Source organism: Talpa europaea (genome assembly GCF_964194135.1).
Source record: "Talpa europaea genome assembly, chromosome: 4".
Taxonomy (NCBI): domain Eukaryota; kingdom Metazoa; phylum Chordata; class Mammalia; order Eulipotyphla; family Talpidae; genus Talpa; species Talpa europaea.
Window position 1 is genome coordinate 112,479,810 of NC_140070.1, and position 13,504 is coordinate 112,493,313.

The window sequence follows — 13,504 nt, forward strand, 5'->3', positions numbered from 1 at the left end:
CCACAATTAACTTAGATGGGCTAGAATGATCACAGGCCTAAAACTGCCTTATTAAGAAAAATGAACCAATTTATGATCATTTCTACTAAAGTAAAATAAATTTAATTGAAATTCTTGAGGCAGGGTTTGCAATTTAAGATAGGCACAAATTATTTTTCATTTCTGTTCTGGGTGTTAAAATTTTAAAAAGTCAGACTAGAAAACTGAATTTATCACTTTATAATCATGAAAAAGAAATGTGTGGAATCATGGGAGGGGACACAGGCAAAAGTAACTATCTTTGTTATAATTGATTTCTTGATGTTGCGTATATAGGGATTCATTATATTATTATTTATACCTTTGTGTATATTTAAAATACTTCATAATTTAAGAGTATATAGTTGTGGAAGATATGAAGAAAGGTTTAAGAAATCTCAATCCAAAATACTTAATTTATGAAATGTCAACCCACCACTAAGACAGACGTCTCTTTATAGCAAACACGGTCAACCCAAGCAAGCGTGGTTCTGCAGTTGGCAAGCAAGCATTTTACTGCCCAATAAGAGTTTGAATAAAGATTCCAGGCAGAGACAGTGAATATTTTTAGCTCAGAAAGGCAATTTTTTTTTCAGTGATTGTCTTTTAAAGTGTGGTGTAAATGTCACATCGATGATATGAAAATGTCTCCTGCAATATGTAATTTGAGTTGCAGAAGGATTATGAGAGTAATGAAACTGGGGTTTCACAATCTTTTCAAGCTTTCCTGTCTTCCTTAAGTAAACTAAACAATACTACACAGTTTTATTTTGTATATCTTGAGTGGCTTGATTTGCAATTGTCAGGCAAAAAGGGCCTGAGCCTGGGGGGTGGGGGAAAGAATTCAAGCTGTTCTTTGTAGCTATTTTCCTCTAAAGGAAAAAGCAATTTGGGGAGTTGTTTTTAGATATTAAAAAAAAGAAAACCAAAAGATAAAACAACAAAAAAAAAGGCAATATTTCTGAAATGAATAGTGGGGCAGTATTGGAAATGTTCTATTCTAGAGAAAAATGACTTTGTCTGTACTATTAAGTCCAGGTAGTGTAGAGAAAGAAAATATTAAGGATATATTATGGGATAATAATGAAATTTTCAAATATACCCCCAGAATGCTTTTTAAAGCACATCCCACAAGTAATTTCTTTAGAAAATGATTGAAGTTTGGTCTGTCGCACCAATAACTTTTCAAATGAGCCTCATCAACTGGTCACTCTAGGTTTTGAATTTAGATGGTTATAGAATTAACCTGGGCTTGTTAATCTACACAGTCTACATCTTAAATTCTTTTTAGCTTGACATATAAATTATGCATTTTCCCCCCAAGGTATATGACTAATTTACAATAACAGAAAGATCAACTGTTCATTACCCAGAAAGAGAAAGGTTATCCTCTGTGGTCACAGGCAGCCATCGTGGCAGTGAGAGGACAGGGCCTTCAAGCCTAAAAGCACCTGTGAGTTGGCAGACTCACCCAGGAAAACTGTGTGACAACAAATACCACACTAAAAAAAAGTCATTCAACCAGATGAAAAGTGAGACAAATGCAAGGATTACAAGTTACAGGAATGCAGAAGTGAATGGGATGGAACATAATCTGTGCAAAAATGTGGAAGTCCTTGGAACAAAGACCCATCAAGGTCCAACATGATTAAATGTGAAGTGTGTGTATTTGGTAAGTACTTAAAAAATCTCATAATCTATGTGTTTCTAAAGATAGGTTAATAGTAGATGAAGAAAAAGACCATCCCATGTTTATGATTGCACTGCCTTTCCTCTATTTCCCTATTTCTTTTCTTATATTTTATGTTCTTCAGCACCACCAACGAGCTAGCAAAACAGGTGACTGGATTTAAAGATCAGTGCAAGCCTTGGCGGTCAGCACCCTGATGCGGGTTGAGTTGCAGGTCTTGCAGAGGATGTGTCCATCCAAAGGGTAACAGCCTTGGTTATCTCCCTCAGACAGGAGACCACCACAATCCTAGAAAAATAAAGACAAATGGAAACAATGTAAGTGAAAGGCAAAGTAATTATAAGAAGGCCAAATTCCTTACCTTTCTATTCAAGGTTTCCAAAATGTGGCCATTTACTACCGTCCCTATTCATGTTCTACTCCAGCCTTCTAATCCTTTACCAAGTATATGTAATACAGTAGGTCTTGAATTAAACAGAAGTAGAATTTGGGGACAAAATTACAAAACCCCTCCTAAGTTAATCGGAAATATAGGTACAGGAAGGGAAGAAGTCAAGGGTATGACTCCCAGGGAATAGTTTTGCCGGCTCTCTCACTCAAACAACAGCCACAACAGCAAGAACATGAGAAAATAAAACAAGAATAGACTCCTAATCGCCAATTTATACTTAGCTTTTATCACTAGTAAGCATCTCTCAAAAGGAATAAAAGATGAAATTTCTCAACCAATTCTGGGCAAAAGCAAACCTGTAGACTGACTTCTGGGGCCACCAAATGGGCTCTCCATACTTACTCCAACTTAACAAAAGAGCAAAGTCCTAATTTATGGGGAGTAAGGATTTGCTTTACTTCTCAAGGAGAGGGCATGAGAAGGAGCTCTGGGCTGAGAAGCAGGCCTCCTGGACACTACCCTTAGTTATGACATTGCTTTGTTTTGCAAGCAATGTCAATTGCCACTCTGAAGAGATTCCTGCATTTCCTACCTTATAAAGCTGTTGGGAAGATCAGAGAAGTTAATGGATGAAAATACTTTGTAAAAATACAAAGAACTTCCTAATTTTAGAGGATTACAATATTGTTGATAGCCCCTCTGAAACATTTTGGAAAATGTTAAGATAGCAGTTAAATGTTTCCCCCTTTCTGATGGAGAGAATGGAAGCTTCTTAAAAAAAAGAAAGGGAAAAAAATGGAAGTTTATTTGGAAAAGAAAAAATATAATACTTCATCTAGTGCTGTGTGTCCTTGTGAAATGGGGAAAATCCAGAGAGCCAGATATGACATGGTCAGTGAGTCCTCATTCATACAATGCAGGACACATGGAGAAAACTAAAATGACGTAGGGAGTGAGAAAAGAGAAACTAAAATTTACATAGGGAATAGGAAAAGAGAGAGCTAAGAGAAAAGGGAAAATAAATTATTGGCTACCACATCACCAGATTGAGTCTCTCCTACCCACAGAAGGCACCAGTCCGAGAAGACACCAGGGTGCAACCAAAAGTCAGCACAAAACCAGAGCAGGCACGTCTATGCTCCATGTTTTAAGATCAACACGGCAGCTCAACTCCACCCCTAGCTCCCAGAAGTCCCCATTCAAGGAGTCAGATGAGTCTAGAAACTCCTTCGTGGCTCCAAGCATCACCTACTGGCTCAGAGGTTCCTCTTCACTCTCCCTCTGGAACTTGCTAACTTTAGTGGGAGCGCTTTTAAAAGGTCACCATTGCTGTATGTCTCACCTCTGCTGTTTACCATGACAGCAGGAAGGTGGTTGGATTTCAGGTTAACATTGGACAGATTACAACATCTAAGTTCTAAGGGTGTTGTCTAGAACATTGCAGAGGCAGCAACAGCAGCACTAGTTACACCCCCCAGGAAAGTCACCTTTACTGAAATGAATAGGCAGATATTTTGCAGTTCTTGAGGCATTTAGGAAATTGGGCAATAAGTTAAGCAAAAAATCTTTGGTTGCAATAAAAGGAAGGAAACTTCACAAATGACATGGCTTGAAATACTTAATGAGCTGACATCTACAGTCACCTGGAAATCCCAGAGAGCCCACAGTCGACCACAGGGTTGAAAACCTCAATGCCTTGAATCTTAAAAGTCTAAAGAATCCATACGGGGCATCCAGCACAACCTCAATTCAGAGAAGGGGCATGAGAAGTAGAGAAAGAAGGATTTGTCCAATGCTGTGTAATGTCTGTGGCAGGACTAGAACAATGGTCTGACTTCTAGTTCCGTGTTCTTCCCATTCTATAATTCTATAGTGTTATTTCTAAAAACTAATTTGCAAAAATTTAAAGCAAACTTAGTATGTACAACAACAATTTAATCTGGGAGGATGTAAAGCTTATTATATCATAGAACATATATTAGCACAAGAAAACAACAGAATGTAAAAGTCAGAGTCTATTGGTATTATAGAAAGTGTGTGAGGAAAACTGGGAAGCCTCTCTCCTCCAAACCTCAGTTTCCCCATCTGTAAAATGTTGTCTAAAGTATCTGTTAGTTCTTACACATTTATGAGTCAGTTCAATTTTAAAGGTGGTGACTGGACACGGCTGTTCCTCTTTATTCATAAACCCTTGTGTAAAAGTTGGTAGTTTGTTATTATCTTTCTTTATGTTAATACCAGAGAAAGGCCTGCAAATTGGTCTCCAGGACAAAACAAAGCCCAGGGAATAAGAGAGGGAGTCATTTACAGGTAAGGCAGTGAGTGGAAGAATGCACTCCCTGAGGAATAAGGATGCCCTGCTGGCCTTCTGGCCTGGGTTTTGGGGTGATCTCCCAGTGGGACTGGGTGAGTCAGTATCACAAAGACGTGGTCACAGAGACTCATATTATCCCTCACTGATAGAAGAGGAGGCAGAAAATGGGCTAGTAGAAAACAAGAAAAGTGCTATTTTTTTTAAAGATTTATTTTTATTTATACAAGAACTGGGGTACAGGCCAGAGGCACAGGAGGGTGAACGAATTCACCAGAGACAGAGCAGGGAGCAGAGCAGGCAGACAGACCAGAGGCACTGCTGAGGGGAACAGCGGGCGAGACAGGAGAGGTCTGCCGCACCATGTGGGTATCCCCCTGGCTGGCCAGGAATCGAACCCGCACTGCAGAGGCTGTGGACAGCCTCATAGTGCTGCGCTCAACCCGCTGTGCCACCAGGGAGGCCTGAAAAGTGCTTTAAAAGAGGGTCTCTGGCTTATTTTACCTCCATCCTTGTAGGAGGTATGTGGGGGAACCAAATAAGGGATCAGGAAAAAAAAACTAATTATAATAAATTAAAAAACAGGCAATGATAAATCAGAGACATTCTGCAGGGGAAGGGGAGGGAGAGGGATCAAAACAGGGGAGGGAAGAACACAAGGGACTATGGTAATAGTGCACAGGTGACTTAGTAGTGGGAATTTAACTGGGATGACACTTGAGAGGAGAAAACATTATACAAAGGGCCACCCCTGGTGGCGCAGCGGTTGAGCGCTGGGCTGCGAAGCTGCCCACAGCCTCTGCAGTGCCGGTTCGATCCCTGGCCGCCAGCGAGGGTCCCACATGGCGCGACAGACCTCTCCTGCCGTGCCTGCTGCTCCCCTCAGCAGTGTATTTTATCAGTCTGTCTGTTCTGTTCCCGCTCTGGCTCTGGTGGATTCTCTCACCCACCCCCCACGCTTCTGACTGTACCCAGTGCTTGTATAAATAAATAAATAAATAAATCTTAAAAAAAAAAAAGAAAACATTATACAAAAAGGAAGAATGATATAAAATATATATAAAAGGGAAAAAAAAGAGGGGCTTTGGGTAACTTACAGAACCATGATAAGAAAATGTTTTAAAATCATTTTCTGAATATTATATTCTTTTGACCCCAAATTACAGAGGACAGACTTGCTGCCCTTTGCTGGATTTATGGCTGCTGATCCCTTGGGTATGAAGCCTCCCTCAGTGCTTCCAGCCTGGATATGGGTCTCTTTTTAGTATTCCTGGGGCACTGAGCATGTACATTTGCTTCAGCTCTTTGCAGTCATCTGACCTCTTATCCCAGCACTCAGTCAGTGCTTGCTAAATTAATGAGTCCTCATGACTTTGAACATGAAGTCCCAGCCCCTCCGACTGGAATTTCTTCCTATTCCTCTCCATGGGCGACAGCAGCATCTCTGCCATTGCTCTGGGAGTATCAGAGCTAAAATTAAGATCCAGCATAATGACACTATCACTCTTAACAACAATATTTCCCATTAATTTAGCATTTAATGATTTACAAACCTCTTCCATACAGAGTGGTGTATCTCAGTCATACAGACATATTAGAGGGAGTTAAGAATCTGAGTTTTGTTTTATAGATAGGAAAATTGAGACTGAGAGAAAGTGACTTACCAGTATCACTAGTATTAAATGCCTGTGTCAAAGTTAAGCCCCCAGTCCTAAGAGTACAAGTAGTAGGAAATTTCTCAGACTTAATAACTGCCATGCTTCTGAAAACCCCAGGTCTATTGGCCAAGTCCTGCCTGCCACACGTTGGCAGGAGGCGCACACCACCCACCTCACACCGGTAGCAGTGAACGTGGAAATCACGATCCAGAGCCACAATCCGGACAGTCTCCTCCTGGCCAGGGGCTGGCATGATGGGATCCTTGCACACAGAACATCGGGGGGCAAATTTCCTGAAAATGGAGACGTAATCTGTTTAGAGCATAGATACCAACTGAGCACAGACACCAACAAAGAAGGGAGGCACAGAAGTAAATAGGTCACAGCTGAGAGCCCAGACAGCTGCACTTTTCTGTGGCCTTGGACAAGTCACTTTCCTTTTCTGTGACTGCTTCCTTGCTGTGAAATGAGGGAGTTAGACTAATGAAAGATGATGCTAGAGGTCTTGCTAGATCATAAATGCTGTGATATTTGGGGAAGCGGGGGAGTGACGGTGTGAGTGGTTATGCACAGTGAACATCAGGAGCTACTGAGCACATAGCATGTGACATTCCCAGCAGGGAGCTGGGAGTCTAGCCAGAGAGGGAAAACAAGGTTCTGGAAGTCCCGCTTTCTTCTGACTTATCTAGTAGACTTTTGTATGTGTTCCCCAGGCCCTTACTCAAATATTCTGAGGTTGGGAACTTTGCCTCATTCCCACTTATTACACCCTTTTTCTTTGAAATGTGTCTTGAATTCTAGGAATTAACAGATAAAACCTCAAATACCTCTCTTTCAGAACAGCAGAAGTTAGTGGGTTTAAATATTCTTTGTAGAAACTTACTACGGCCAATTCTGCATCTAATTGTTTGAAATCTGTTTGAAAAGAGTTAATAAGCTGTCAAGTTGTTCATTTTGTGAAGGATTTTAGTATACTTTCAAAGGATATGTGTATATGAACAACTACATACATACACATATGTGGTATGATTTGAGGTTAATTGTTGGTGAGCAATTTTAAGATTTCTTGATCTCTTAATATTCCTTAATATGACTGATAGCCCTAACATTTTTTTCCCCTCATAATAGATTAATAGGGTATATATGCCACACATCCATCTGTATGTTCTTCAAATCAGGGGTGGCATTTGTGAATGTGTGAAATAAGACACAATTTGAAATGGACATGGATAAGCACAGAAAAGATTAAGAAAATAGAAAAACAAACTGTGCAACTCAGTTTTTTATGGTAATGCTTTTAAGATTAATGACGTGAAAATTTATCTATTTGTAGTGAGACTTAAAAAGAAATAATGATAGTAATCTAATACTTTGCAGAGTACTTTATGGTTGTCAAAGCATTTTTACATACATTATACTCTATATGTACATATTAATTTTCCTGGCAGCACCCAAAAGGCATCTGTATGGCTGCAATCTAAATAAATATGAATTAAGCAGCAGATCAATTGATTGCTATGAAAGAAAAATTAAAAGGATCATGGTACAACTGCAGCAGCAATCAAGAGTTGTTATAATTGGTATTTTATGCAAGAAGTTTATACTCAGTGGCAAAAAAATTGCTTTGGCCTACCTGATTATTTTTGAATCTGGGTCATCAGTAGTGAAATAAGGAGGCTTCTGAAGTCAACTGCAAAACTTCCTTCTCCAAACCCATTGGGTCTATAAACTCTGTGAGGTCAGAAATATGTCTTGACTATCACTTATGTCCATGAGCCTCCCCTAATTGCCCCAAGTAGGATTACTTACTCCTCTAGGATAAAATCTTTCAATGAATTTGCCTATTTTAATAGTAATCATCCACCTGTCTTTGGAGACCACTAAACTATGAGTTTCCAAAGAACAGAATTTGTTCCATTAGGTTGTCTCCAGAAACCACTGTTCAGAGAGTAGAAATTCATTCAGGATAAATCTAATAAAATGAAATCTCTATCCTAGTTATCTATAAAAAGATATTACTGGGGCCATTATGTTCATTCTCAAGGTCTTTCCTCTTTGGAAGGACATAAACTGTGTTCTTGCTGAGTTATGATTCCTTCCAACCAATCGAGTTCATTTTTATGAAAAAAGCAAAATGAAGAGACAGGAAGTGGGTCCCCCAGGCCCATGGTGTTTTTGGTTCTGCACTTGAAAGATTGTTCAAAATCCCAGGAGGTCTATTTCAATGCTCAGCTCACTGAAAAGATAATAGTAATAACAAAAATAAATTTGATAAAAACACTTCTGATGGTTAGAATAGCTACTATTTATTGAGTGCTTATTATGTGCCAAACCTAGTTAAGTACTCTACACACTTGACCTTACTTTCTACTGACAGAAACATTATGATGAAATTCTGTTATCTTTTCCACTTTACAGCCACAGAAGCCAAGGCTCAGAGAGGGGATGGTCTTCATCATATTGTGTCCTGGCACATTTTTGGCAATCAAATGGGTACTGATTAAACAAATAAATGAAAGAATATAAGATCTCTGATAGCAAAACAGATAGTGGAATAGTAGAAGTTCATCACACTGAAAAGGTCAGTTCAATCAATCTGCTTTTCTGGGCTCAATGCACTGGCTCTGGAAATACAGATATAAACTAAGACTTCCGTAGTTAGACTGGAGAGGGAGTTCTACATATTTCTGTATTTGTTTTATTAATTTTTCTATATATGTCTTACCATATTGCAAAAATAATTCAAACTGGTCACAGTAAAATTGTATGTATGTGCATATACTCTAATACTAATCAGGCTAGGTAATTGCTATCTCTATTTTATTTGCAAAACTCTATAAAACATACAGGAGATGTGGTGGCCTGGTGGTGCAGCGGTTGAGCGCTGGGCTGTGAGGCTGCTGCCCGCAGCCTCTGTAGCGCTGGTTCATTCCCCGGCTGCGGGTGAGGGTCCCACAAAAACAAACAAACAAACAAACAAACAAACAAACAAACAAAAAAAACCCCACAGGAGATGTAAATTCAAGCACAGGGATAGGGGTTGAAATCAGAGATGTCTGCTTAGAGGAGATGCAATTGACATGGGTCTTGAAACCAGACTGTTCAGGTGAAACAGGAAAGTGTGTGTGTGAGTGAGAGAGTGAGAGAGAGAGAGAGAGAGAGAGAGAGAGAGAGAGAGGGAGAGAGTGAGTTTGTGTGTGTGTGTGACAGAGAGAGAGAGAAAGAGAGTTGGGGGTAGGGATGAAATTTGGTCATTTTAACAGGGACCAAGTTTGACCTGTTACCTGAAGTGACACATGCAAGAGAGTTTTTAACTTATTAGGCTGGAGGATTTGAGCCAAGCTGGACTAAAGGTAACTATGTAGAGGATGGCCCATTAGCAAGACCTGAAAAAAAGCATTTCAGAAGCTTGTGACTCAAAGTACAGTCCAAGACCACATGGGACCTTGCCTCAAATTCAGGTAATTAGGCTCAGCCCTTGACCTATTGAATTAGAATCTGTAATTTAATAAGATCCCAAGGTGACTTGTATGCACATGGAAGTTTGGGAAGCACTGGTTTACAAGACAGGATACTAAGCTGGTGAGATAAATCCTTTCTCATAAGTCTCCTGTATCTCACCACAACTTCCACTCCCAGGCTGCGCTAGTTACAGCCAAGCAATGCAGAAAAGCATTTCCTAACTCCTTGTCCTCACTTCTTGTCTGAATAATTCCATCTACCAGGGATCTCTTTGTCTTCCACTAAAGAGCTCTTCACACTTTGCTTCCAGGAGCCTACCCAGATTCTAGAGTCAACCTATCTCTTCTAACCCTCACAGGTCAGACTTCTGCCTGGGCCACTATCATGGCTTTTAAACCTTTCTGTGTGTATCACTGACATTCTGCACTTATTCCTGCCCCTTCTCCTGACAAGCTCCTTGCTGACAGTGGCTTCTCTCTACGTGTTTATGCATTTTTTCCTCCTTGCATCGCTCTTCTTTAGCACTTAGCCCAGTAAGTGCCATACAGAAGGCTCTTTGTTGACATGGCTGAATTGAATTGAAATACATTTCCTAAAAGTTCACAAAGGAACACATATTCAAAATGACCAAGAACAAGGCTCCCCAAAACCATTAGCAGCAGGAGACTGAATCTCCCTCTTCTGTGTCTATCCTCTCCTTAGCCTTGCAATGTCCTCTCTGAGTTGGACTTTTAGCTGCTTTGTGTTCTCAGGTTTATAAAGCCCAGTAACCAAGATGGGTAAAATATTCTCATATTTTTCTTTGGCTAATGGGGAAAAGATCCAGAAGTTTCTTTTCCTACATACCTGCCAATCATGCAGACAGCATTATTTTTAAGAAATAATTTATATTTTAATGCCATTGAATTAGTGGTGAGGGGTGTTGGGGGTTTAAGATTATTTTTCCCTTTTAGTTGCTCAAGTCTGCTTTTCTGGAGCGCTCAGACCCACACACTTATGTCACCAGTTGCGAGTCTCTAATTATGCTCCCCACTCCTGGAAATGAAAGATAAATGGCATAGATATAAACTTGCATTTGTCAGAATTGATTTCCTGTTTTAATTGAGGGGTGTAATATATCAGTCTTTTCCAGCAACAGAAACATGTGTGCTCTGATTATATCTATCAGTCTTTCTTGCATTAGGGTAAGTCTAAGAAAAGAGAGAAACAGTGACAGAAACACACTCCCCATTGGTATCTTTTCACTTCCCTTAAATAGATGCAGATTTTTTTCATGTGTAATTACAAGCTAAAAATATCAATAACGTGAAGTACAATTTATGCTGTGACTGCCCTTTCAAAAGGAGCCCTTCCTTGTCTAATTCAGGTTGAATATTTCTGCCTCTGGGTTTTTTTAAATTCGTTCAGCCTCACGTCTTTTGTGAGGTTTTCACTTTCTTTGCTACTTGGAAAGTGGTCAGGAAATTAATTATTAAAATGAGTCTCAGGTCCACCAATTGTTTGTGGCAAGTATCCCCTGGTTGTTGACAATCAACAGAGTGATGAAAATTAACCCACAAGACTGAACATCTGGAGGCCATGGAATGGATACCCAGACTGGTGAGCCATAGGCCTTCATCCCACTGCGAGCTTTAGACCATCCACAAAGTCACTGGCCCCTCCCCCCAAGCCAGGAAACCTTCCTGTCTGCCACTTACAAGTCTATCTACAGATTTTATCCAGTTCCTTAAGAAATGTTCGAATGTAATCATCCTACTGAGGAACTGGTCAGATAAAAATAACAACAACAAAACTGTACATTTTCCTGAAAACCCCAGCTACAATGAGGAAAGAGGGACCTACAAATGAGAACACTGAAGACCAGAGGCATATATTTTCAGGTCCATGAGTGAGTGGTTTTGACCTTGAGGTTCTACTTATAATCTCCCTCAAAAGACTGGAGAATTTTCCTGAATTAATTTCATTAGACAATTTCCTGAAGAAAAGAAGACTTGGATGGGGGAGGATAGGGGAGGGTGTGCTGAGAATGGTACAAAGCTGCCTCCAAATGTGAGGTTCGCATTGGTAAGAAGGGCTGAATTGTTCTATGCTTGTGTTTAGCACAGACATAGACATCAGCTTTTGAGACAATCCTGAGCTGTCACGGTCGGAGCTTTAAGACGGGGATGGGTCTAATGGCCAAATTGAAAAGTTGAGAGAAACTGAGGAAATTGTTCAGTGTCAGGCATCTTATTCATGTTTAGGCCAAGGAGCGCCACCTGGAGATCTTGCCTCTTTCCAACACATACATTCTGGGCTGAGTTAGCTTCTTACAGTTAGAACCATACAAAGATGAGATGGATGAGCTCTGGGAAAGCCTTGGAGCAGAGACCAAGCTGGAGGACCACCTGGATCATCTGAAGTGGAGTCCTGTATTACATGAGGAGATATACTCTTTCTCATGTCCTACCACATCCTGAGATTCCACAGCTCTGAGAGAGAATCCCAGATGTCAGGCCATAGGAACAGACAGTGAGAGGACTGGTGTGCTGGAGGAGGGAGAGCAAACTGCTTACTTGTGGAAGTCCTCAATGCAGTGGATGAGGCCTCCGGCATCCACGGTGAATGGGATCCCATCCAGGCTACGGTGGCACATCACACAGGTAAAGCAGTGAGGATGATAGGCCTTCCCGGTAGCTCGGAGAATCCGCTCCATGATGGGCTTGGTGCACACGCTGCACTGCTCCAGGGTATTCTGGGAAGGAAAGAGAAATGCCAGTGTTAGGCTGAGACTGGAGGAACCTCCACTTCTGTGACTGAAAGCATGACAAGTACCTTTAAAGGACACATTGACCCACAAGCTTATCAAAGGACTCAGAGGATGGCCAACGCTCTGTATTATAGAAAGAACTATAGAGAGAATCAGGTGGAGTAAGTGACTTTTCTATGATTAGCCAGGCACTAGGAGGCAAATTTACAATTTTTCTTATGTCTTCTGACATCTATCCGTGTTCCTTTCCACCACAGCAGGGGTGAATGGCAAGCATTTCTGTAAATACCTACAGAATAAATATTTCGGCTTTGTTGCAACAGTTCAATTTTGTATTGTAGCAGGGAGGGAAATGTAAAGTTCATAAGTAAATGGGCATGGTTGTGTTCTAATAAAACTATATTTACAAAGACCAGGTGGTAGGCTGGATTTGGTTGCTAGCCATAGTTTGTTCACCCTCGAACACGGTCCCCACTTAAAAAACAAGTCACTATTACTGCTAAAACTTGATTCACTGTCTAAGAACCACTGGGGTCATCAACATCACTACCGTTTTAGAGAACAGTCTGTCTGATGACTGAGACTCACAGAACATGATCCCCACAGAACCCAGTCAGAGTTCAGTAAGTCAATGAGTCACTGAAAGCCTTGATTCTAACACCACTTCCAAGCACAGGGATGGAACGCTTGATGGAAATGTACATAGAAGAGGCACAGTTTAAGAGGCAAATGAATACTGCCAATTTATTTGGCTTTAAAAGTATGCTAAGTTTTAAAAATGCACACCCCCTTCAAAGGGTTACCCTTTATTGAGTCAGGACACACAAAGATTGATAAAATTAACTTTCTATCCTTCCCTAGCATCCCATGTTTTCTTATTAAACATGTTTCACATGCAATATGTTATGTTCCAACTGAAATGTCTGGATCCACTGAGTTTATCATCTCGAATCAACCTGGGATGGGGGTTTCATTAGAAAGATGTAGAACTGGTAGAGATGCAGAAAATAAGGGGTATTGTCCTTTTACCATTAAAACTTTTAAATGGTCACGTGGGAAGAAATGCCTGTGAATAGGCAACTGGTATGTTGATGTCTCAACTACAGCAAAGGTGGCTGAGTGGCTTCCTTATTTGTACCTCTTTTGTAGTATTTTCCATCCACAAAATGATGTCTGATTTCCTTTCCAAAACACAGATGTGCCAAGTATCTTTCCTGCTCTCAAC

The 13,504-nt window shown here is 40.5% G+C and overlaps 1 protein-coding gene across 2 annotated transcripts in view; it reads right to left on the bottom strand.

Annotated features, from left to right (window-relative positions):
• Positions 1-1,867: 1,867 nt before the first annotated feature.
• LPP (LIM domain containing preferred translocation partner in lipoma) overlaps positions 1,868-13,504 on the bottom strand; it is a gene marked incomplete at both ends in the record, with an annotated part of 409,233 nt that continues 397,596 nt past the window's right edge. For both annotated transcript variants that reach the window (XM_084231570.1, XM_084231569.1), the window contains 3 exons: positions 1,868-1,996; positions 6,241-6,361; positions 12,086-12,264. In XM_084231570.1, the coding sequence (XP_084087696.1) occupies positions 1,868-1,996; positions 6,241-6,361; positions 12,086-12,264 (429 nt within the window). The remainder of the gene's footprint in view (positions 1,997-6,240; positions 6,362-12,085; positions 12,265-13,504) is intronic.